The following is a 26,030-nucleotide window of genomic DNA, read 5'->3' on the forward strand; positions in this document are numbered from 1 at the left end:
TGTATGTGGAATGAAGACCAGAAAACTGTGAAATAAGTATGTAGGAGAGTACAGGGATAAAGAAGGAAAGACTGGAAGCCCACATCAGTCTTTGTCTGTTTTCCCCACCACCTATTTCTCTTTTCTTCTTGCATGACAAATGACAAAATTGGGTATTTCTGAAGAGCCAGCCAGCTGGGCCTCTCCTGTCATTGGCAACAGTCTTTAGGTGATGAATCTGCTACAACTGGACCAGTCAAACTGTGACAGTGCCATAGAACTTTCCATAGATGTATAGAGAGTTCACGCACAACTCAATACATTCCCTCGATGGAGACATCAGCTCCCAGACAACAATAAACTAATGCTATCTGCTGCGAAATTGCTTTTTTCTTCCTTTCCCATTCCCTTTTGGTCCATTATCTAAAGGTCAGTCTCCAATTGTTCTGTTCCGATACATTGAGCAGGTACCCTGAGATAAATTACACATGTTTAGGTGCTTTAAGGGTATTGTCAAACAGACAGAATACTGAACTGCCCTTGTTCACACAAAATTGTCTGTTTTTTTCCAATTTAATAGACGCTGTTTACCATTTTAAAATTAAACAACTTAATCAGATTCGGAAAGATTAGAAATGTAGTTACCACCCAAACAGATGCAAACAGGTGTATATTTGCAATATTACTGTTTGCACTTTAGAAACATCTGGACACTTAAGTAATAAAAATAGGAATTTGTTGTTGATGTGATCTTTATGGTAAGAAAGCAATATTGCTTTTATATAATTAACACCAATCTATCTGTCACCAATCTGTAAATATGATTTTCTATAGTTCTGAAAAGTGAGGCACATCATTGATGATATTTCATTTAGGTAGGAATGTGTGTGTTGTGTGTGTAGGATAAGAGGGGCACATAATATTTTGTTTCCCAGGCTGTTTGCCAAAAAGTTATGGATGCTGAGTCGCCAGATGAAGCTGAAACTTGAGATCACAGTCTTGCTCTGTCACTATTGTGTCCTTGAACAGCACACTTAACCTGAAGCTTCGGGCTTATTCATGTAGCGCCAATCAGTCTGCTGTAAGTACTGAAAGTTCAGTAAATACTACATTGCAGTTTCTCATTTCAAATCACTGTCTTTGTTTTGAGGACAATTCCTGTTGTATAAAAAATCTGATTTGTTTGTGTAAAGAGTATGTCCTGCTCTTATGTTATAGACATTAATATTTGTGACCCTGGATCACAAAACCAGTCTTAAGTAGCATGGGAACATTTTTAGTAAAAGACAAAAATACATTGTATGGGTCAAAATTAAAGATTTTTCTTTAATGCCAAAAATCGTTAGGATATTAAGTAAAGATCATGTTCCATGAAGATATTTTGTAAATGTCCTACCTTAAATATATAAAAACTATTTTTTTGTGCATGGATGGCCTGCCACAGTGCCCATGATTAACAACTTCAAAGGCCATTTTCTCAATATTAAGATTTGTTGTTCTCAGAGATCGCTGAGTTTTAAACGGTTGTATCACAGCCAGATATTGTCATAATCTACTACTCATACATCAATATAAAGCTGAGGAGCTTTTGAGGCTCCTTCCGATTGCCAGGTCCCTAATCCAGCACTGATAAGAGCCCTCCAAAAATTATCGGGCTCTAGTAAAATATCCACATGAAATATTTGTGGTTTATTTGTACGTGCAAGGAAATATTTAGTCAGAACACAGTGCTTCTTTTGAATGGCCACTTATGAGATAGATAAGGTGGGGCTTCAGTATTGCTTTTTTCCTAGTAATGGTACGATGTGAATTGTACAAAAATGTACAATTACTAGAAAAAACTCATACCAATAAGCCACCTCCTGAAACAGTTACGAATTCCTGTGAGATCAGGTTGAAATGGCATATACAGACTTTGAATAACATGAGAATGTTGATGCAGGAAGATGTCATATTAGTGTAAATAATTGTAAGCTCTGTTGAAGCTCACAATTTAGCAAGCCATTATGACATTTAGGGAAATATAAAAATGTCACCCTGCACTTGCAAATATAACATAAGCTGGTTTAGAACTAACCGGTTCCTTGCGCAAACATACACATTTGTCATAGGTCTTTTTCTTCCCTGGCTCATAAATCCATTTGAATTTTTTATTCTGATTGACCAAGACAAATGCTTTATTCATATCGAAGCTTGTGACTAGATTTGTGTAGGTTTTAAATACTGTGTCATTGTGAGTGAGAGAGCTGTTAGTGCTGAGTGCTAGATTGTGGCTCGGCAAAGGGCCATACTTGGAGATCATAGACCTGGGGAAGTGCAAAATCAGCCAGTAGATCTTGTGCCATTTCCTTAGTCATGCATTATTTACAACAGCAATAGTCAGGGGCATGAAAAATGATGTGTGGTTTAGGCGAGAGGGCTTTAAAAGAGAATGCTTTTGTCTTTCTGTCTTTGTGTGGTAAGCTGTACTTTTGTACTTTGTTGCTAATGTAATCAGTTCCTCCCAGGTCCTCCACAGCTGTACAAGATCAATAACTGCAAACGAATTGTGGACCATGCATGTTAATGTTTATTTTGCTTTTGCAAAGGTACACAATAACTATGAAAAAACATAGATATACAAGTGAACCAAGATTCCAAAAGTTGTACATAATAAATCACAGTTTTAAAAGACACAGAGCAGCATTTTTGCATCTCATTCATATCGGCATAATGATTATAATGAAGAACATACAAATGATTATAATCAAAAAAAGGGCTATAAGAGAATCTTAAATTCTAGTTAAGGAGCAAGCAGTCTGTTTCTGGAAAGAAATGCAAGCACACAAGGACATACAAAAAGTAGCGGAGGACAAAAGTTTTGACCGGATGTGAGATTAGTGCTACAACCACCCTTAGAAAATTGATGTAATATGTGATAAAGTGCTTTGAAATCAATGACAGGGCTGTAAAAATACTTGTATTTTAGTACAAATGAAGCAGATCAATAGATTTCCTGCTGTGTTTGAATATCTTCCTCGGCCTAACCAACTAGCCGGATAAGTGCTGTTATGTATCCTCACCTCCATTCTCTTTCTTTTTCCTCTTATTAAAGATTGGTAGTTCGGAGCCGTTGGTCTTAAATATCAACATGTCAGTGATGAAATGAGCGATCGCAGAGATGCAATAAACACTGTCAGATGTCTCAAAACGACGTCCCGTACACACAAGCTCTTTATAATTCTGTGTGAAAATAGAGAAGTGTTGTATTTTTTCCACCCACAGCATGCCTAAATATTTCTATGTTGATATATATCTCATATTTATAAGGATTAAGGAGGGAGATGACTGGCATTGAAGACATCGGAAAGATTAATAGTCCTGTGGTTTGTTTAGCATACTGATTTGAAGATCTTGGCACAGAGACTGGAATGGTGCAGGCCCTTGCATGCCTGTATGTGAATGTCCATGCACCAGCAGTTTTGTTAGGGAGAGGGCTGGCATGCTGGTTTGGCCAGACAGAGCTCTCTGTTCACTTTGTGTCACTTAGAGAATATGGCAAAGACTAGCATCTGGCACACACTGGACAGAAACACATTCCAATCTTTATCCAATCAAAATAAAAGATGCTGACAGTCATTGGCTATCCCCATACAAGATCTGGCATGCAAGTGGTCATTTTGGTACATTTTTGTAATCAAAATCTACAAAAGAAATAACCAAAAATTAAACTCCCCAATGATTTTCCATTGACTGTTCAACTCTGTCAAGCCCTTTAGGCAACAGTTTAGTTGTCCTTAGTATATTCCCTTACCTCGAACTGCATGTATAAATCTTTTTATAAAACATACATTGGTAGTTACGTTGCAAATATATCTGTGCATAATTTTTAAATGCATGATAATCTAGGAGTAATGTAAGGTTAAAATACAGCTTGCTGGGCGTAGCCCTGTTGCAAAGATTCCGAAGAAAAGTCCTGTCGTTCATCGTGTCGTCCTCTTGTCGAAACAGCACTGTGTCTCATTTACATAATGCAAGCCATCACTCTTCTCCTAACTATGGGGTTTTGGTTTTCATTTTCATCGAGCATGCTAACCTACTGCATGCAGTTTTGCTATTTAATTGGATCTTATCAGGTTGCTACACTCCTCTTGTTTATTTTTTAATGTCAGTGGCATTATTTTTACGAGGGAGATTGTTTTAATTATAACGTTTGTGAATCATTTTTTTTCAGTACTGTGGATGGTTGTTTCTGATCCTTACTGTTTCTTCTTTTCATTATCCAGTTACTGAGAACAGAGGAGAAAACACACATTAAAAACTGAGCAAAACTGAAAAAAATTTGTTAAATTATTTTCAAAAATTATTTTATACTAATGAGTTGTTTACTGCTTTAGCTAAAATAGTATAATGAAGGCTAAACATTTTTGACTGTTTTCCCGGCAACCAGTCTACACTGTGCAAATCTGTAGATTGTTGCCTCTTCTTAAATAATCTAATAATTTCAATTGAAATCACAAATCTCAAAATAAACCCTGCCTGATAAAATGCATGAATATAAACAGTGATTCTTTGGGGTTACCTGTAACCACCACGTAGATTATGATAATCAGGAGGCCCAGAATGATGGAAAAACAGCTGAGCAGGAGAGCCAAGCGTCCCAAGCGCCTCGCCCCATCCATATCGCCCTGCTGTAGACTGTTTCTCGACTGTAGCAAAACATAAAAAGATGATTTTGGTGGGGGATAAATATCCCTGTAGACTCTTAATACAACACTTAGGGGCGGGTTCCCGGACAGGTATTAGATTAAACCAGGACTGGGCCTTAGTTAAATTAGAACATTTAAGTATAGTATTAACAAATAAGCCTTATTAAAAACATTACTTATGTTTATTTTAAGACGACACAAAGGAACTGACGTATTTTAAGAAACATCAGTGTAAGTTGTTTTCAGTTTGGACAGCTCTTACATTTATTTTGGTCTAGGACTAGAGCTATCTTTGTCCAGGAAACCACCCCTTAATCTTACAAATAGCTTTCTCAACTACAATATGGACTGTGTGAGCTCTACATACTTTTCACGTAAGAGTGAATAAGTTTGCGATTTCCACATTTGGAAAGGCAGTGAATCAACAGTAGGGGTCGGAGGTCACGCTGTGAATTGTCTAAGTGATTCGGACACAAGATGGGGTGAGCTGATAACCATGTTTCCTTATTAGTGCAGCCTTATGCCACAGCCACCCATTAGGCTGTTAGAGTACCCTAGGGAGAGCCTCTCCAGTAGACTGCATTAAAGTAATCAATATTGAGCAATAGATCCTGCTGGAAAAAGCCTCTGACATACAGTGGCCAACCATTCTCCCCACACTCAAATGCTAATTCCATTCTATGTCACATCAGCACGGTTTTTGTCTTACAGCGTGACGTAATATCACCAGTGCACTCTGGAGTCTCAATGCTTGGTTTCATTGGAGTGGCGCTGTCCAAGGTGCTGAATGGACTTTTCCTGGGTTTCCTTGACCAATAAAGGAATAGTTCACCCAAAAATGGTCCTCCTTTTTTTCCTACTATTGAAAGTCAATGGGAACCATTTTTTGGGTCAACTTTTTTTTTGAGTACATTAACATTTACGCATTTAGCAGACGCTTTATCCAAAGTGACATACATTGCATTGTTTTATACATTTGTTTCTGACTAAGTGCAATCCCCTGGGATCGAACCCATGCCATGACCTTGTCATTGCTAGTGCTACACTGAGCCACAGGAATGCCAAAGGAAAGACTAGAACATAAGTAAGCAAGCACATCTCCCACAAGCATTGATATACTGTATTGTAAATTTACGAAAGGTGGGTGGGCCATTGTGATTGTTTTGGCAATACGTTACTCTATTGTAAAATAAGGGGTTACGTTTTGATATTATAATCGCGATTTTTTAATTTTAAATTATGCATTTGTCACTAAATTAGAAAAATAAATAAACATCAAGGTTATCGTAGTTAACTAAATCCTAAACTAAAATTATTAAAACATTTCTGTTACCTGAAATAAAATGTTTGTCTAAATATATTTATAAAACACTTAAACTAAACTAAAATGTGGCCCAATAAATAAACAAAAAAGCTTACTAATAGATACTAGAAAATAGATTACTAAAATGAAACTATTAATTTTACATAGCAACGTAAATAAGCAAATAAATAATAAAACGACAGAGGTACATAACAAAATAGCTACAAATTAAGCTAAACATAAAAACAAGAAGTATAAAAATAAAACCAACCGAAAACAAAACTGTAATAAATCTGCACTGTATATGGATAATTGAAATGCTGACCTTAACCTTCATTGTAAATGCACATCAAACATAGTAAGTCTTGCACATTGCTTCACATTGAAAGATGTGGATAGGATTACTGCTGTTACACTGGTCTTGTTGGAAACTAAATAGCTTCCCCAATCTTACACATACACACAGTTTTCCTCTCCTCCATAGGGAGGCTCAGTTTCAAACTATAGTGATGTACCTGTTGATTTCAGAGCGACAGTGATCCAACCCAGTCTAGGTTTTTCTAGTCAGTTCTGGTCCAGCCACACATGAAGTCTTTGTTACATTAAAGATTTCCTCTGTTATTTCCCAGAAAATTAGATTAATTAAAGCTTTTGTTAAGCCTTATTATACTAGTTTGGTTTTGTTGCGTTATCTCGCTGTTTTACCATCTTGTGATCTAAAGCTAAATAATTATCATTTTCGGATACATCTACTTTAAATATTCTAATAAAATATGGTGTTTGACACCAACATACAACAGCACTTCTACAGGAAATCGGATGTAAATAAAAAGACCTTTAATACCTTATTATCTACATGTACCATCACTCTGTCATGTGTCATTTATACCTATACCTGTATCACAACTCATACCTGTGACCTGTAGCATTCCTTCTCCCACTAACCTAGCCAGCCTTGCTCAGTTCCAATACTACATACTGGCTCTGACATCTAAGCTGGGTATATGTGGCTGGAGCAGCAAACCGTTATTGATCTCCAAGTCTTATCACAGCGAAAAGCCGTATCAATGCTTTCAATCAGTAGAAGTCTTTAGGAAAAAAAACTGTCGTAAAATGTGACTCTTTCTCATCTAGATCTCACGTCTCTATTTTATTCACACCTAGCGAAGAGAGTCCAATTTGATGCTGTGATGTAACATTACAGTATATGGCCGTACAAATGGCTTCCGGCTCTTTGTGTGTTAGGCGCATTTTACTCGACTGCGGTTTTGAGAAGCTGCAGTAGATTCTAATGGTCCGTGTGTGGCTTTTCTGAGTAAAGGGGGATGTGGTTCTCTGACATGGCAAATGGACAACATTGATTCCCTGGGAGGTTCGCCCAGTAATATTTTTCCGGTGAACTGGAAAGTCTACTGGGCTATTTGTTTGGGTCATCTGACAGATTCGATGACCCACCTTTCTCCTCAGTTCCTCCCTTCTTATTCCATTTCACAAAAGCGCACACACAGGAAACCCCCAGCTTTCATCTCTCGCTATCTCCCACTGCAGTCTGGAAGTGAACATGGGCTCTCAGTGTTCCCTCGGAAGCCTGAACCATTAATTATAAACAGCCATTCCAGCACAGGAAAGAATGTCTGGGAGGAAAGCTTCTGCATTGATGCACGGCGTAAGAAACCAAAAACACTCGCATACCCACTTTACAAATATGTGGGTGTCCTGGATTCTTTAGGTCATGAAAATATAAATTGATGTAATGTATAGGTCACTGAATGCACTAGTAAAATGCATAAACGCATACGCATTTAGTCTATGGAAAACACACGCCCATGTGCTTGTGCTTGAAACCTGATCTCGCTGCTTGTTTGCTTTCGTAATATGATGTTTCATTCAGCACTGTAAAAACATGATGACAGTGCTTGTTTGAGATCAAGCAGCAACCATCATAATATCAATATTTTTCAAATGCCATATGGTTAGTTTAAAGCATGGTGCATAAAATGGCGACCGCCTGTCGTCTCAAATTTCTGTTGTAGTGTAAGACAACAAACGCATTTAGCGTGCGAAAAACAAAGCCGTCCGTTTGCTGCAGTTCTGCTTACCATATTTCATCAGCAGAACCTGCCAAGTGTGCAATCGCTGCTTTAGTGGCCCACCCATTGCACTGAGAGATTGCTCGGTCCAATAAATGTTATGCCTCCACCTGCCCTCTCCCATCCACAGGCTCCTTTCTGCCTCCGTGAGCTTCAACTTACAAGAACATTTTATTTGGATCTGTTAGCCTCTGTAATACAGCTCATTGATTTCAGGGCTCCTGGTGGTATACTGTACCTACAACAGCTTGGTAATATTTTGTCAGTTACAATTGCTTTCTGAATCAGTGGTCTCAACAGGTTTTGGTTCATGACCCACATTTTATATATTGAACTTCAATTGGTAACCTGACACGGAAGCTTAAAATTAATTATTGATGGGCGTTACAAAGCACAGAGATTCTGGGTGATTGGAGTGGATGGGTTGGGTTGGGAAATAAAATAGCTTTTTAGCAGATGTCATCGGTGTTTGCCCAAAGCTCAAGAGGACAAACATTTGTTTCCTTTGTTTATATGATCGGTAAAGGTTAATAGGGCAATTACAGGATTTTGTGTGTACTTTACTGTAGTCTGTGTTATATTTTTTTTACTCTGCCTAAAGATAGCGAAATGCCATCCAACCTATCTATGTTGGTTTCTGCCCTGCTCAGCTCCTATTAAGAGAAATTGTGCAATACAAAAGATGTTTAAAAGGTGATACTTACTTTGGTTAATTGCATTTTCATATTTGCATTTAGCATCATTCCTTCTGACAACTGTTTTTAGTTGTACACCACCAGCTGAGAACAAGATCTATAGCTATGATCTTAGCAGAGAGGAATTGTGGTTCTACAGTCTCCAGTAATAATAAAAACTAATTTCTTTCACAGTAATCACATTCTAAATTGACCCTTATTAGAATTATCCTAATAGATTTTTTATGATTTCAACACAAAAACTAGTTTTTTTTGTTCAGCATGACCTTATGACCAATTGGAGTTGCTTAAAATGTATGTGATCTTGTTTTTGATTCGAGCTCTTATTTTGAAAATGTTTTGTTTAACTTTTAGATTCTGTTGATTTCTAATACTAATCTACATTCTTAAAATAATAACCTACACATAAAAATTACTGTCTAATTAAAAATTATGAGTTTATTAACAAAAACAGATAACTCAATAAAATTAAAGGGGTCGTATGACACGTATACTCCCTTGCGTATACATTTTGGCGGTCTTAGTCAAATCATACCACGAACTGATGTAGATTTGTGGGGGTGTGGTTACACGAGACCTTTCAGGCAGATCTTGGTGAGCATTCGATTTACAATAGAATTAATCTTTTGTTCCGACACTTTAATAATTGTTAATATTGTCTCATATATCCATTGGCAACCTAAAACGCATCAAAAAACAGAAAAACACGTATTTGCGCCATATGACCACTTTAAATCATGTTTTTCATTATGTTATTTTGTTTAATTGTTTTTTATTGTGTTAATTAGCTATATTTATTCGTTATTATTACCTAATCGGAACAACCCAACTGCAGCTTGATAGACATTACATGGAATAGACATAAAAAAATGTTTTAATTGTTTTGCAAATGAACTTTTCAAATATATAGAAACAAAAATACTAATTCTAATAGAAATTGATTACATGCACATTCCTTTATCTAAATGTATTTTTGTGTAGTAGAAATAAGCTTGTCTATATATTATTCATGTCTAAATAGTGATGCTGGTGCATTTTTACAGCTGGTTAAAAGGCCAAAAATTGATTTTCTGACCAGCTATTGAATTGTGATCCAGCTCTGCTTTCTGCTGGCACACTGGTGACATGGAAGAAATAATGGTTTAATTTTGCGTGGACTGAAGAGGGAGGCAGAAGCTATTTGCATGACCAAACGGTCAGTAGTACAGGTGTTAGAAGCATAATATTGGTACTGCTTTCAGTCTCAAACCAACTGATGGTCCTCTAGTGTTTCAGTGTATTTCTCAAACTGTTTATCCCACTAAAACATTTAGAAAGTTGTATAAGCTTTGAGCAGACAACGGTTCAGATTTCACTTAACCCTGACTTTGACAGCGTCTTATTTCATTTACTGAAATGATATGTGTTCGAAAGATGGTCTCTTGTGACTATGATGGAAAGTTGTATTTGCATGAAGGTTATGCACAGAAAGAGAGAGAGAGAAGAAAAGGCAGAAGGCCAAATGTCCCTTCAGTAAGTCTATAGATTGAGGATTTTGGTATATCATGTTTAGTATTGTGAGCTTGTGTGGGACAATGAGAGCAAACACACATCAGTTCTCTCAATGGAACCACGCCCTGCATGTGCACACCCTCAGTTCACTTCAGCAAACCATTTAAGACATTAAACGATTTTTCTAGATATTTGCATCATTCTACTTTACGTTAATGCTTCATAAACATGTCAAAACGTAGTTAATATTCGGGGCAAATGTGGCAATACAACCCAAATTTTTGTTATGTAAATAATCATTATCCAAAGCATGCAAGCAACCTCTAATCATTTCCACCCAACCATATTCAAATAAACCCTCAAAATGTTAAATGAAAGACAATCTCTTTCATTCTTCGGGGGTTTTAGACTTTTACGCACGTTTGTGTCTAAAGAGCAAAGTTTTGACTGTAAGTGAGAATGCTTCATTATCATCGGAGGCAGTCTGCACCAATTTTCTGGCGAATGGATTGTCAGCACGCAGCATCCAGCCCATTTACAGCGAGCATATGCAGGGCTGTAAATCACACCTGTCATGGGGATACTGGAGCTTGTCTTTGGACTGCGGCTTTCCGCGCTTTGCATACGCGCCAGGGCTATTTGCAAGAGGCATTGCTGGAGTGATAAACAATCGTTGTGTGAGTTGCCACGTTCAAGCACCTTCGATTATTGTGTATCATGCAGCAGCAGCTATATAAACTTGAGCGCGTGCCAGACTTTATTTGAAAAAAGTGCCAAAACATCTCTGATCACTAACTGTCTACTCACCATTATTGAATAGACCAAAGCAACGATGCTTAGCGGCCACACGGGACAAAAGCAGGACAAAATGACCAACATGAGATAGTCTTTAGGTTTCTGCTGCTCTTGGACGGGGTGGCCGGATGATGCGCGGCTCAGGCTGATTCTGGACGGCGACAAGGGTGGCGCTCCGAGCTCTCCCGCCGATCCGGATCTCAGCGGCAAACTGTGGCCGTTTTGATCAACATCGAGAGCATTGTCACCGCCGACGCTGACCGTAAAGGAGCTGGAGGTCTTAACCCCGGTGGTCTCAGCGGTTGTAAGAAGTTTCTCGGTCTCTTGGGACTCCGGTTTTGTTGCGCCGCTCTCCCCCAGGTTGGATTTAGCAAACTCCGTATCTGTGTTGATTGCCATTCTGCAAATCCAAAAGTGAATATGTCCGAAAGAAAAACTCCCTTTATATCGTTTAATCTTGTACGTGATCGGACGGTCCTAGTTTCCCATCATTTACTGCTGGACGAAAAGCTCGTTCTCCGACTTAAAATTGACACTATTACTTAGACTATTTAATTTATATGATTATGATATAAAAGTCTGATACAAGATGTCCCGTAGTAAACAAATCAAAACAAGTATAAAAGCCACTTAGAAATTAACGCATAAAACAACAGAAGTATCCTCCCATTTCGATATGATCTTCTCCTTCCTTCGGTCGGGTTTAATGAATTTGGCTCAGTCCCGCTGGTGGGGTTTTCAGTCCGGATCAGAATGCTCCGGATCTCCTCTTGAGCGCCCACACACACACACACACACACACACACACACACACACTGTACCAAACCACAGAGAGCCGAGTCAGTCACTCACTCATCTAGAGTTCAGCATTTCCATAACACACCATAACAGCATTACCCAAAGAGCTCAGATGGAGTGCTGAATCGGTTTTCACGTGGAAACGCTGAAAAAGCAGGTGGCCTGCTTCACGGGAGAGTCTTTTATCTGATGTAATGTTGCAGGAGGAGAATAGCTGGTCGGTACAGTGCGAGTGCGATGTTTCTCTATCACCTGCCTCTGCATCAGTGTGATGATGGAGCGGAAGGGTGGAACTGGTCCTGCTGGACTTCTCATTCAACTGTTCTTCCCCAGAGGATGCTGCAACACATCCCTGTATCCCTGCCAGCCATTGAACTCTTTACAAATATCATTACATATAAAAATATAATTAAGGGTATTTTAGGCTATTTAGGTTATTAATGATTTCACTAGAAATACTGAAATAACATATAAAAGAAAGAACATGATTTAAGTTGAAAAAGTGTTTTATTAGAAGCTCGCCTGGCAGAACATCTTTTGATAAAGTTGATGTATATCTAAAGGTTATGTGTCAAAAATGTATTAGGACTACATGCTTAATTCAGACTATCAAAGCAATCTAGGTTTATGATACTTTATCATTATTTCTTTTAATTGAATGAAGAATTTTTTGAACAGTAAAATGGCATTAATGTGATGAGGGTGTTTTGTTTTTTAAATACATTTTCCATTTTAACGTCCCCGTAGAGACGAAAAGCATATGTTGTGTTACATACACTCGCTTATTCTTACCGTACAAACATCTTGACAGACTGACTTTTGGTTAACTAGTGGATGATGGCGATTTATCCATGTAGTTTTCGTCTTATTTAATCCTGTTTACACAGGGAGCATGATGTTGGCAAGATGTGGTATCACAGGGGAATCCTCTTAAAGCAATATCATATGATGTATGGTATTGATCCGGTCTATGGCTCTCTTGTGTTTCTCAACAGATCTCATTGCAAGATTTCAAAAGCCCACAGCGTCATTCATTCTGTCCTGATAACACCCGTGTCACATGCGGTGTTTTTGTGTTTTCAACACTCTGAAGAGTGAAAATGTGTGTAATCTTTTTACAGTTTAATATGGCGAGTCAGAAAATATTTTTTTGATTGGTTTCTCCTAGAAGAGGAGTGTGAATGTAGCACTATCAAGACATTGCTTTGTTTGTTTGTACATGACTAATGCAACATAAAAACACTTTGCCTCTGATGTTACCCAGAAATGGTGGAGTTATGTATCTTCCCATCAGACAAACTTTCTGATAAATACTTGTCCTTAATATTACACCTGCGCTCACATTTGTGAAATAAAACAAAAAGCACACAGGGTTGAAGAAATACTATTTTTATTGGATGATTTGGCAAGACTACAATGACAATCCTTTAAATCGTAACATATATAATGGATAGCATTAAATAAATAAGGTCATCAGGCTTTAAATGTGTTCATATCCTAAAGCCTCGTTCTTTTTCTAGAGAAAATATTTGAAATACTTTAATTTAGAGTCATTTGTTCTGAAGACATTGGTTCTTGCACTGCTTGTTCTGGACTTATTTCCTCTGGAGGTGTTTGTTCAGAAGGTGATTGCTCTAGAATCATGTCTACAGCATTTCTTTCTTCTGTGTTAGCTTGTTCTCTGCTAGTTTCTTCTGGAATCACGTTTTCTGGAGTCATGTCAGCTGCTCGTGATGAATCCGTTTGCTCTGATGTTTCCAAAAGCATGTTTGCCAGAGTTGTTTGCAATAAACTTGCTTGTTCTAGATTGATTTGTTCTTCATATGTTTCTTCCAGTGGTGCTCCATCTTGTTCTGGAGATGGTTGCTCCAGTATCTCTTTTTCTGGAAGCTCTTGCTCCAGAGTCTCTTGTCCTTCCGATAGTTTTGTGAACATCCCCTTGTACGTCAATCTGTCCTCCTCATTTTTTAAGTCCATACGCATTTTGAGAACTGCTAGCTCTTTCTTTACCGTCTTTTTCATTCCCGGATCCAGATCCAGCACTCTTATGTAATCAGCTCTTGCTTCTGCTTCATTCCACACTTCCATGTGCGCTTTACCACGCAGAAAGAAGGCTTTCATTGTCCCTACAGACAACAGAGAATGGTTTCATCAATACTTTAAAGTGTATATAACATGAGATCATGAAAAATGACATTTCATGCAGTGTGTAATGTTGCCGTGTTTGAAAGTAAGCAGTCTGCCAAGTTGTAAATCCAAAGGTGATTGAATACCTTCATTGGCTTGGAAAAAAGGGGATGAGACAGATGAATCGAGCAACGAACCATTTGAGAGTCTCTCAAGAAGTAAGGTAAGAATAATTACCTTGGCCTATTATTACGAAATAAAAGTGTTTTTACACCTTCTCTGTACATGAACTTGTTGTGGGACACTCCATAAACCAAAGTAGGACCTTAAAAATCCCTAGGTGTGTACTCTTTAAAAACATTTATTTAAATTAGTAAACACTACCTCTTTTTGAACACTATGTGAATTTGAACAGATAATTCTTTGATGTGTAGAACTATTGATGACATTAATTGTCTGATGTTGATGATATTGCATGTTTTGGTTATAAAAGAATAGACAAAATGATCTGGCATACAGTATTAATGTACCCACCGGGGTGTTGGTTGATGATGTCAGATGTGTGTTCGATGACCTCATAATACTCCTCCATGCGCAGCAGACACTGGCAGTAGTTTAAAGTGAGTGTGTTGGCCATCTTCTCCAGTTTAAGCCAGGGAGCTTCCCATGCCTTCTCCTGGGAATTGTTTTAAAAAATATATAAATCCTTGATCAATTCTTTAATATACTTCAGATAATATTTATGTTTAAAAGTAGTAAATGGTTTTGGTTCTAGTAATTAATTGACTGTCGGGTACAGGGTTCTATATCTTACCTTTGACTGCACATTCTTGATGCACACGATGGCTTCCTTATATTTCATTGTGGCATCCTCGAAACGGCCCTGTTTGAAAAGCTTGTTCCCTTGACCGTGAAGCACAGGTACTGCCTTAAGTCGCTCTTCATCATTCAGAGCCCATGACTCTCTGTCATATTCACTCGGCTGTTGAACCTGCACCACACACATATACACAGACTAAACAGTTTATTCTTATTCTCATTGTGGAGAAAATAAACCTTAACCTGATGTTTTAAAGTGATTTAAATAATGTATATATTTCCACATAATGGTCCATCAGTGCTTCTCAAAACTTTGTCTAATGATTTTGAAAAATAACCCCCCAGCGCAATCTAGTGGTTAAATTGTGTACTGTTACACTATAATACTCTGTTGTCATAACATCAGTTGTGTATCTGAAGAAGAGTTTGGTTCCAAACTAAAATTTTTGTTTTTTATTACTTTATCACATTTTTGTTTATATTGTGTTAGTTAGCTGTATTTTTTGTTATTATGGCTTAAATCAAAACAAACCAACTGCAGTTTGATTGATATTAATTGAAATGCGCATTAAAAAACATTATTTACATTATCTCATTTTGGAACCAAACATCTTCATCTCATAAAAATAAGAAAATATATATCAAAGTGCGTACATGCAAATGTCCAAATATATTGAATCCAATATATTGTGAATCCAAATATATTGTGTAAGTGTCAAGACATCTGATTGCTGCTTCAGACCTTTAGAAGTTCCATAACAAAGTAGAGAGGCTGTGGTTCCTTCTGAAGTTCATCCAGATCTTCATAGCCCAAACTGTGATATGCAAACATATTGGCCATGCCGCAGGTGTGAATATGCCAGTCTACTGGATCCTTTCCATCTGCAATGCGCCGCAGACTCTTCGCCACTATGGGATACAACCCTGTGTGCTGATCGGCCATAAAGGATAAACATAAAAAAATGGGAATACCTCCAAAGATTTTCTCTTTCGCACGAAAGTTTAGAATGATGGCACTATCTTGACTGTTCTCGAGTTTATCTAAAGTGTGTGGGTCTAAAATGTACATAAATGTATTTGGCATTCCTATGATTCTCAAGGCTGTTAGCCACAGTAATCTATTTCAGATGGAACATCTGGAAGGCAGTAGTAAATAATGATGAATGCAATGTTAAACAAACTTGGATTAATCCTATTGTAAGCACTTAAGACAGCCTTCACTCGGTAACTCGCTAGCTTTTCCAAAGCCTTTGGCCTGTAGATAACCATGAAGGTCACTGACTTTAAGTGCCAGCCATTGGGTCTCTGGAAGTATTTATTCCGGGCAAATGGTTGTCTGTTTACTTAAGCTTTGACACAAGTTTTGTTATGAGTTTCATGAGGCCTGCATATGAAATTGCCTGCTGTGCTTTTATGTGATTTTGGTTGTGTTATCAGGTATTTGCAGGCTGATTTCCCACAACCTACTTAAACACATCAAAACATTCCTCTGAATAAATGTTGTTTTAATTAACATATTTTTTGTATAGCCTTTTTTACAATATAAACTGATTTAGAGTATGAAACTGTGTAAATTGTTTCATTTTTGCATTATTTTTGAGGGACAATATTCGGTGGGGCTCAAGTATTCTTTACCTTTAAAGGTTTAGGAAATTTAATGATTTAATGCTTTACACATTTAATACTTGACACATTATTTAAAAACAAATAAGTTATTTTATTGGTCAGTTATAATTATACCTGTATTTCCACAGCTTAAAATTATTACAATTATTTCAGTCTTCAGTATACTTCTTTGTAAATATATGTGCTGTACACTACTAGTTTTGTGTGTTTAAGTAAATAATTATTCTGAGCATTTATTTGCAGATAATTGAAATTGGACAGAATGGTCAAAATAAGCAGATCTGGAGATCTTGAAAACCGCAAAGGAAACAAGTTGATGTGTTGAGACAACACAATACATATGTATATTAGGATCAGTTTAAAAATGAATATATGATGGAGTAAGCCTGAATTTTTCACAACTTTCATTTGTCTTGGTATTCTATTAGTCTTGTACATTAACCATATGTCACTCCTGAGCTTTGTTTCTATTTAAATTCAAAAGACAGTGGACAGAAATTGCCTATATAGGCCACATTATGCCAATACTTTTATTCCACCTGCTTATTTAAAGGGGTCATATGACACGGCTTAAACAAATATTATCGTTTGTTTTAGATGTACTGAATATGTATACACGATTTAAGGTTCAAAAACACTGTATTTTATACATAACGTGCTTGTTTGTATTTCCTCTTTGCTCCGCCTCTCTGGAACGCGCAGATTCTTTACAAAGCTCATCGCTTTGTGAGGTGTGCTATGATGGGTCAGTTAACCAGTGCGTAGTGATTGGTCGAATACTGCAAGCGTGTGACATGAATTTAACGCCTCTTACCATATTTAGAACATGAGGTTCGAAAGCAATTTTACTCGCAGGTACACCCACCTTACTTGCGTATACATTTGGGCAACATTAATCAAATCATACCGCAAACTGACATAGATTTGTGTGGTTTCACGACGCATTTCAAGTAGGTCTGGGTGAGCATTCGCTTTTTTTTTCTTTTGTTCCTACACTTTAATTTTTGCCATTTCACGTGTCTTCCACATGCATGTGCAACTTATAACCCACCAAAGACACAGAAAAACACATGTTCGGGCCATATGACCCCTTTAATTCACCATTTATTACACCTAGTTTATTCCCTCAAATCACTAGTGTGCATAGAGGATTGCAATACGTACCATGACATCACACCAGAACTTGGCCACCTCCCCTATCCTCATGGACGTCAGCAGAATTTCCCAGACATCTAGTTTAAACATGTTCCCGATGACCACTTCCATAGGCGTACCTACCTTCTTACTGTCATCTATGACTGTGCGCTCATCATTGCAGAGCTGGGTGCGGAAATGGAAGGTCACCTGTGAAGAAGGCCGAAGAATACTTTAACCCATAGACCTTTAACCCATTCTTATGCACTAGTTTACTTTGGGTTGTATTTACTCTTTTACAGAATCAGACATTTCATAAACAGTTCTTCAACATATAAAATCCATCATATCTTTAAAAAACCCTTGTATATCCATGCGTTTTGTGGAAAACAAAAGCCACACACCTCTCTACTATACAGGTTTAAATTTACACTCAACAGTTAAGAATGGCTCATCATATGAATAATGGTTCAAAGTATTCCCTAATTTTGAACCGTTTTTTTATTTGCAGTGAACTACTTTACTCATCTCAACAGAACTTTAGTTAGCATGGAAACGTCTCTCACTGTAGGTACCATATGAGCATCAGATGTACCTTAGTTCCTGTGACAAATCTGGGCATCTCATCAGTCCCTCCATGCAAGATGGTCTTCCTGATCCCTTCAACCCCTAGCATCATGCTGTCCTCCATGATGTCCAGTGTATGTCTGCGTTTGTAGATGTATACGTGTATGAGACGTTTATGTTAGAGTGTTCGTTGTCACAGCAGGTGGCGAAAAAGCTTTAAAGACTGACTAGCTCTACTGGATTAAGAAGGCTGGAATAACAGGATTAGGCTCAGGCACACCCTCTCATATCATTCTCATCCACAGAAGGGCTTTCCTCAGCATTTTCACACTACATCCATCTTCAACCAGAAGAGTCTCTCGAAGCTTCTGGAAAGTATTGGTGAAAGAAACAAGTGTTCCTTTATATGTTCCATCTCACGGTAGCTCACAAGCATGCTAGCAGTATAGTGCTGCCTAATGGACTCAGTGACCCTATCACACATATGGCAAGCAGCTGGATCTCTAGGGGTGTAATAAAGCACTGGCTTTCCTTGAGCTCCAGCAGAGAAGAAAGCTTGGAACTGCTTTATGGCTTTTTAGGATTGCTCTGGATTACAGAAAAGAGCTACTCAATTAAATGCAATTGTAGCTTTTACAAGCTATGTCAGAACATTGTGTGCTGGCCAATGGCATATCTGAACTCCAATTAGACGCTACAATATTAGAAAAGTAACACATTTTTGATCCTTCTGAAATGCAATGGCCACAGCTGTCCCACTTTCTATGCTGTTATAATGCGTGTATAAAAGAGTGTGCTGCATTTACTCTGAAATTAACAGACAGTACTTTAGTGTGCATTCCTGACATCATGTGGTTGATACTGTGTTGCACAATGTTGTAGAAGAAGTGCCAGTCAACTAAAGTTTATTTAAGACTATGTATCGCCCTCTGCTGGACACGATGTGCGCTTTGAGATCTTTATTTGGCTCTATAAAAAAAATTCAGAGGCAAAACGACTCTGGTTCCAGATCTGAACTATATAAGAATGAAGTTCAAAGGAATTGTTCTTCTTCAAAATGTTTTTTTTTCGTCATTCACACACCCTGTTGTCATTTTTAACTGCAAAACACCAAAAAAAGCTATTTTGAAAAATGTTTGTAACCAAAAATCTTCCCCATTGACTTCTATTGTTTGAACACAAAACCAATGGTACCCACCGATAGCTGTTACCGACATTTTGTGTTCTGCAGAAGAAAGAAAGTCATACAGGTTTGAAAATAGGCCAGGGATGTAAATAATGAAAGAATTTTCATTTTACAGGTGAATTATCTAGTTAATATAGGGCTATGCTGTCTGATATGTCAGTGAAAACATAAAACCATCCTTCATAATTGAAAGGACATTAAAAAATATAGCCTTGATAATGTTAATGTAAATGTCAAGTTCATGTCAAAGATTGAAATCATAGTGAAATGAATGCTAGAAATTAAACTTTGATTCTCGTCATCGCAAAATTAGATTATGAGACTTGAGCCTGGATTTTCTAGACTGGGTGACATATTTGTTGTAAATCATATATATGTACCGTTTATAAAGTCAATTTAATGTGCTAAATAAATGGAAACAGTTGCTAATGATATTCACAACTTGCCCATTATTTTTTTCTGACAGTAGAAAATCTGTGTTACTAGGTATGTCTGAGGTTCATTTTAAACACTTAACAAATGAAAGATCTTCTTCAAACGCTTCAGAAAATAAAATCTATCAGCATGTTACCATGGGTACAGGCCCCAATTAATCATAAAAGTATTATGCCTTTTTTATTTTCCTGAAATAGATGTAATTTCTGTTGTGATTTTGGAATACCCCAGTGAATTAAAAATTGCAATTTAGTATCAATTTAAAAATGTAATGCAGTGAAGCAGATGTAAGTGTTTTACATCCTAGTGCTCTACCTATTTAAAGGGGTAGCTCATCAAAAAAAAATGTTTTTCATTGATTACTCACCCTCAGGTCATTCCAAACCTGTGTGTCTTTTTCTACAAAACACAAAATAAATATATTTTGAAGAATGTTGATAAATAAACCAAATTGTGGACTCAAAACCACTAAGACATTTCTTAAAATATCTTCTTTTGTGTTCCATAGTTGAAAAAACATATAAAACCTTTGAACAATATGAAGTAATAAATAAGGACAGAATCGCATTTTTGGCTGAACTATGGATGGTGATTCCTCACCTGCCACGAACGCACAAGTACAGTAATGATGTTGTAAGTGATGTTTGGTGTCAGAGTGAGTCATAGAGACTGCGTCAGTTCACCCACGCATGCTGCGACGCTCGTTTGTGCCTGCTTGGCCGTGTGCATCATCGAAATGATGCTACAATGAAAACCTGAATAATGAAAAGTATCAATGATCTGATCATGTAATGTAAAACTCACTGCTGGGTGCAGAATTAAGCTGCGATCCGGTATTCATGAAGAGATGAGAAAGCTTATGACAGGTGTAGACAGGTGTTTGTGTCACTTGCTTGTCAGCATTAAGCCAACATGATGTGTCCTACATGTGTATTCATGTGTATGTGTGTGCGTCATGGAGTCTAGCTGTTCCTCTCTTCCAGCCTTTTCAAAATGTGACAGTGTGCTAATCTGATGCTACATGAAACTGTCGGACACTTCCTGTACTGGGAGAGGAAGTGGTTTCTGATACAGTCGGTACTCTTCAGGAGCTTGTTTCTATGGCTTTTCACACGTCCTGCGTTCTGCTTTCAGGCAGTAGGACACGTGCGGGGAGCAAAGACATGTTTCATCACCCATGGTTTAGTGAACCTGCGTCAGTGTTGCTTTACGATGGACATGACATGTTTTCCACCCCCCACTGAGTCACTGGCTAACACGTGTGGACATCCTTTTGCACGGCACATATTGGACCCAACCTTAAAATGTTTAGACATGGCTGGAGCATTATGATTCTACAACAAGACTGAGAGGGCTAGGAATTATGAGACCTTGGAATGTATATTGCTCTGGGATTCTTATATCAATACAACTGAATCATTCCCACTAATAATAAACATCTGCAATGAAGTGAGAGTATGTGTAATACCCGTATACTCCAGCAGGAGGGCGTCTGTTTGGATAAAGTGAAGCAGAGAAGAGAAGCCCGGGCCTGCAAAGCAGACACACCTGTACAATCAAACCATATGCCCTAGAACATTCTAGAAATAAAGTGCAACCCAAAGGTGTGTGTTACAGACAGTGAGTAACTGATGGATAACTGATGGATTTCAAGATGTTGGGTGATAGTCTGACTCTTTAGAATTTGATAAAGTTGAGGAGAGAGTTTAACTGAACTAACCCACAGTTGCAACGTTACTGGACCACAAACCTAATATGTGATTTTACTTCTGATTGTGTCTGTATTCTGCATGCTGTCATCTAATAAAAATTTACTTTAAATATGTCAAAAAAATTGTGGGACAACCGTTGATATGACGGGGGATTTGTATTGCTCAGAGATTTTTCCTGCTTCATGGAGTTCTCAGTTGTTTGCAGTTTATTTAAAGTAAATATCATAATATTTGAAGTAAATATCGATATCAAGTCTCATAAATGTATGAATAAATAAATATAAACAATAAAATAGAGATGCTAGCAAATATGAAAATCATAGATAAGATAATATGAGAAACGTATTAGTATTACGACTGTCACAATATTAGATTTTCACAATACAATTCTTGTGGCAAAAATATTTTATTATAAGATCTTACCGCAATATGTGTTGAAATGTTTTCGTTTCTTAATAAATAAATCAGTCAAATCAGGCCAGGTACAAGGCTGCCTCGACTGGAGGGGAAGCAATTACATATTCTGGTGGGCAGATATATCATCAAAGTTCATTGTATGCATTATTTTCAAAATTTTCAGTGATTTAATTGACAAATTATTATTTAATAGATATTACAAATAATAATAATAATTATTTAGAACGTATTTAATAATAAGTCGTTTTTTAACTATTTTAATAGTCAGGTGGATATTTTTGGAAGGGCCAAGAGTCCCCCATTTAACAATTTAACAAAAATAATGTTTTTTATTATGTTATGTTTTTAATGTGTTATTTGTAATTTTGATGTGTCATGCTGTATTTTTTATTTATCAATCAAAACATTTGGCTTGATATTAATTGGAATATACAATAAAAAAAATCATGATTTCTGTTTTTTATAAAGGATATTTATATGTTTTTGCAAATTATTTTGTTTATGTTCTGTCTGTTTTGGTCAACTAGTACAGTTGTAGGGAGGCAGACAAATAGTTTAGTGGTAAACTCTTGGGGAAAAGTTTAAATGGGTGGTAAATAATCCACAATATTATCATATGTATAATATTTACACAATATTGATAATTATGTGTTTAACATCACGGTTGTTACCGGCATATTATCACAGTCAATACTGGCATATTCTGACACCTCTAGTTTCCATTCGTTTTGAACATCCTCTGGTATCAAAGCAAAATTAAGCAGATGTTTGACATTCCAGAGATTTCATTGTTGGCTAGAAGCAAGATACTAATATAATCTTATTTATGATTGTACGTCAAGATGTGACAGTATTCTGTCCCAGATATAACGCCACAAGCCACTACTCCTGTCAGGATAATTAATTCAGATTTGACAGTGTCATGCTGGCCTTTGCGATCCTGGGCAACAAGTGTCCAGAAATATCCCCGCCGGAGCCTCACATACCTCCCCTCGACCTTTAGATATATACCACTGCACATAGCAGGCAGTACAAAGGGCACATGAGTGAACGCTCACACACTGAGCGTTTGCTGACACAGCCACCTTCCCAGCATCACGTGGGACGAGCTATTCTATAAGCTCCGTCACTCAGGGAGACCAGCTGACTGGGATATTCTGGGATGGCACGTAGCCCAGACCTGAACCCTAAATGCTCTTTAACCTCTTTGGACTTCAGAATCTTCAACGGCAGATCTCTGACAGACAGCAAGAGTGCTTCCCAAAGCCATAACACGAAAGATTCTGGATATAATACTGTCTAAGCATGGCATTACTTTACAGACAAACAGGTCAGCGTACTGTGTACTGCCAGCAAAGCAGTTCAGTGATTTACAGTGTAGCATTTTAGCACTGAAGGCGACACATTAACCCTCATGTCATTTCAAACCTGTTTGACTTTCTATTACAGAAGACAAAAGAAGATATTTGAAAGAATGTTGGTGACCAAACAACATTGTGCCCTATTGACTTCCATGTATGAACACAAAACCAATGAGACATTTCTCAAAAGATCATTTATAAACTCCACCTCAAAGACACGCTTTGCTCATGCAGGCCTTTTAACATTTGGTCGCACGAGCAGAGCTTTCAGACACGCAGCTGTTACAGTGTACCGCTAGAGTAACTGCGGAGAGAAGCCGTCTCAGGGTAGCACGCAGCGAGTGGTGTGCTAGGGTCCCGCGGCTCTCTAGGGGGAACCGTGTGGACCCAAGTCAGAGCCAGACACGTGTTTCGAGACCAGAGACTGAGGCAGCCAGCCGCAGGGCTAAGCTAAAGCTGGGATGCATTATCACATTCCTCCATGGAGAGAGCCAAAGCAAAAGGTCCACTAAACAGTCCACTCTCCAGAATCCAGGCAGCGGGGAAGTTGTGGAAAAACACAACATCTTTAGTGTTTATGTAGCAGTGTTACTGAGGAATGTGCATCATGTGACTTCGCAGTTGGCGTTAAACACATGAACTCCACTTTAGGATGAACAGGAGACGGGAATAGGTGGATGTTTTATCCACCACATCTAGTTTAATGATGATGCCATATTAAATTCAACCTCATGTCTGCTTAAGCATGTGGGGTGTGGCAGAAATCCTTGTTCATATGGTCCAGCCAGGGTTAAGGCAGGGATAGTTTCTCGGAAGGATTGTTTCTCCTTTTTCCTAACATAATGATTTTACACTACACAACAGGCGTTATGATAATGCCCCTTAAAGTAATAATTCACCGAAACATTTAAATTGACTCATCATTTACTCACCCTCATTTCATTCCAAACCTGTATGACTAACTTTCCGCAGAACACAAAAGAAGATAAAAAAAAAATTGGTAACCGAACAGCCATTCAACCATTCAGCCATTCATTGTAAAAAAAAAATGCAAGTGAATATCTTCTTTTGTATTCTCTGGAAGAAAGAAATGGGTTTGAAACGGTGAGAGGATGAGTTAATGGTAACAAAATTGGACTATATAACTTTTACTCTTTGTGACATTAATCTTCATATCTTCATACAGTAAGGCCAGAGTTTATTCCAAAACATTTCGTCAGACCCACCCAAATGTACTCACTAACCTCCTCTGAAGCCAACACACCCTCCACTGTTGAAAAATGGGTCAATTAACCATAAGAAAGACAGTGAGAGCATGAGAGAGTTTGAGGGAACGCGTGTATTAAAATCTTTGCTGTCTAATTTGATTATAGGGTCCAACCTGTGTTTGTAAAAGGTTACTGACAATTTCTTCAAGTATGTGTATGTCTTATGAAGACTTTGTTCTTAAAGGGATAGTTCACCTAATAAAAATTGTCATCACTTACTCACCCTCTTGCAATTTCAAATCTGTATGACTCAGGTTCATGGGATGGCTGATATCTCTCTTACCAAATTTTATTTATCTCCCTGCTAAATAAACAGATAATTTGAATCCCTGTCAAGACAAAACAACTGAGAGCAACAGCGGGTCAGTGTGGGAAACAGCGCTGTTCTTTCATTAAACAATAGCACTAGGCTTCATGCCATCCTGCTGTTGCCATGTCACCCTGTTCACACACTTTACTCCTCACAATGAATCAGGAACTACATACTGTCTTCAAACCTCTCGTTAAATGATTGTGTTTTTAGCAGTCATTTGTATGTATTAATTAGCATGGTAGAATAATATTTTATGCATGATATTGGTGTTTAAAATTGTAGTGGACACTTCTCATAATACTGATAGAGCTGGCTGAAAAAGTTATAGGCATCATTTTGGAAGCTATTGTGGTGTGGTACATCGTAATACCCAACAGCAGGTAAAAAACAGACTGTGGTTAGTTACTTTCCATATCGGTCAGAAAACCTCTAGGAAGGCAAACGGCAATGTCGAGACCTTGTTGTTGTGTAGTCAAAGGTCTGGTTGCAAGAGATTAAACTGGCCCTGACTGACACTTACCCCGCTGAAGCAAATAATGAGATAAATGGTAGCTGAAATTGGCTTCCACATTTAAGGTAATATACGTTTTTTAAGCTTTCTAGCAGTTACATAAAAGACAGAGCGACTCGCCAGTGAAGGAGGGAATAAAAGGAGGCATCATGTCCCTTTAATGAGATTGTCTAGCTCTGGCCGTTCCCTGGTCAGATTTTCCATGGAATTATATAACCGGAGTTTAAGCAGAGATGGGAATCATCTGGTGGACAGGTCCCGCGAAGATACCGCGATGGCAAATGAATGAGAAAAAATGATTCTGCCCGACCTCCAATTTCGACATTCACAGCGTCCCTCTAGTACGTTTCTACATTATGCTTCTTGGACCTGTTACTAGTAAAAATCTACCACCTTTGGAATACACCCATTTAGCCCATACACCAATTTTCCTAATATTCCAAGTCTATCTCTGGATGTGGCACATGCATCCCACTGCTTTATTTAAACAAGACGCTAGTTACTCATAGATTAGTGGGTGTACATATGCTCTGAGTCATCAGGACCACAGACACCCTATATATGGGATTTTCCAGCAGCATCTAATGAATTCACCAGGCTGAAGGGAGCGGCTGTAGTCACAAGGCCTAGACACATAGACCTGATGAAATGGGCGAATGTTTTTGATGGGATGCTGAAGACCCAACATATTAAAAAAAGGGATAGTTCACCTCCA

The 26,030-nt window shown here is 37.8% G+C and overlaps 2 protein-coding genes across 3 annotated transcripts; both read right to left on the reverse strand.

Annotated features, from left to right (window-relative positions):
• Nucleotides 1–1,739: 1,739 nt before the first annotated feature.
• Nucleotides 1,740–12,047, reverse strand: trarg1a (trafficking regulator of GLUT4 (SLC2A4) 1a). The gene is made up of 3 exons (XM_056756490.1): nt 11,054–12,047; nt 4,541–4,667; nt 1,740–4,247 (listed from the first exon to the last, which is right to left on the reverse strand). The coding sequence occupies exons 1-3, from the start codon at nt 11,438–11,440 to the stop codon at nt 4,237–4,239; spliced, it is 525 nt and encodes a 174-aa protein (XP_056612468.1). The 5' UTR covers nt 11,441–12,047; the 3' UTR covers nt 1,740–4,236.
• Nucleotides 12,048–13,312: 1,265 nt separating this feature from the next.
• Nucleotides 13,313–24,818, reverse strand: aipl1 (aryl hydrocarbon receptor interacting protein-like 1). 2 transcript variants are annotated; one of them, XM_056756990.1, is made up of 7 exons: nt 24,715–24,818; nt 18,141–18,252; nt 17,576–17,755; nt 15,528–15,716; nt 14,781–14,957; nt 14,501–14,642; nt 13,313–13,965 (listed from the first exon to the last, which is right to left on the reverse strand). In XM_056756990.1, exons 2-7 carry the CDS (start codon nt 18,234–18,236, stop codon nt 13,379–13,381), a joined length of 1,371 nt encoding a protein of 456 aa, XP_056612968.1. In that variant the 5' UTR covers nt 18,237–18,252; nt 24,715–24,818; the 3' UTR covers nt 13,313–13,378. The 2 variants fall into 2 exon arrangements, with proteins under 2 accessions (XP_056612968.1, XP_056612966.1); XM_056756988.1 differs by lacking the exon at nt 24,715–24,818 and having other exon boundaries at nt 18,141–19,530.
• Between the last annotated feature and the right edge of the window lie 1,212 nt (nt 24,819–26,030).

This window comes from Triplophysa dalaica, chromosome 9, assembly GCF_015846415.1.
Source record: "Triplophysa dalaica isolate WHDGS20190420 chromosome 9, ASM1584641v1, whole genome shotgun sequence".
NCBI classification, from domain to species: Eukaryota; Metazoa; Chordata; class Actinopteri; order Cypriniformes; family Nemacheilidae; genus Triplophysa; species Triplophysa dalaica.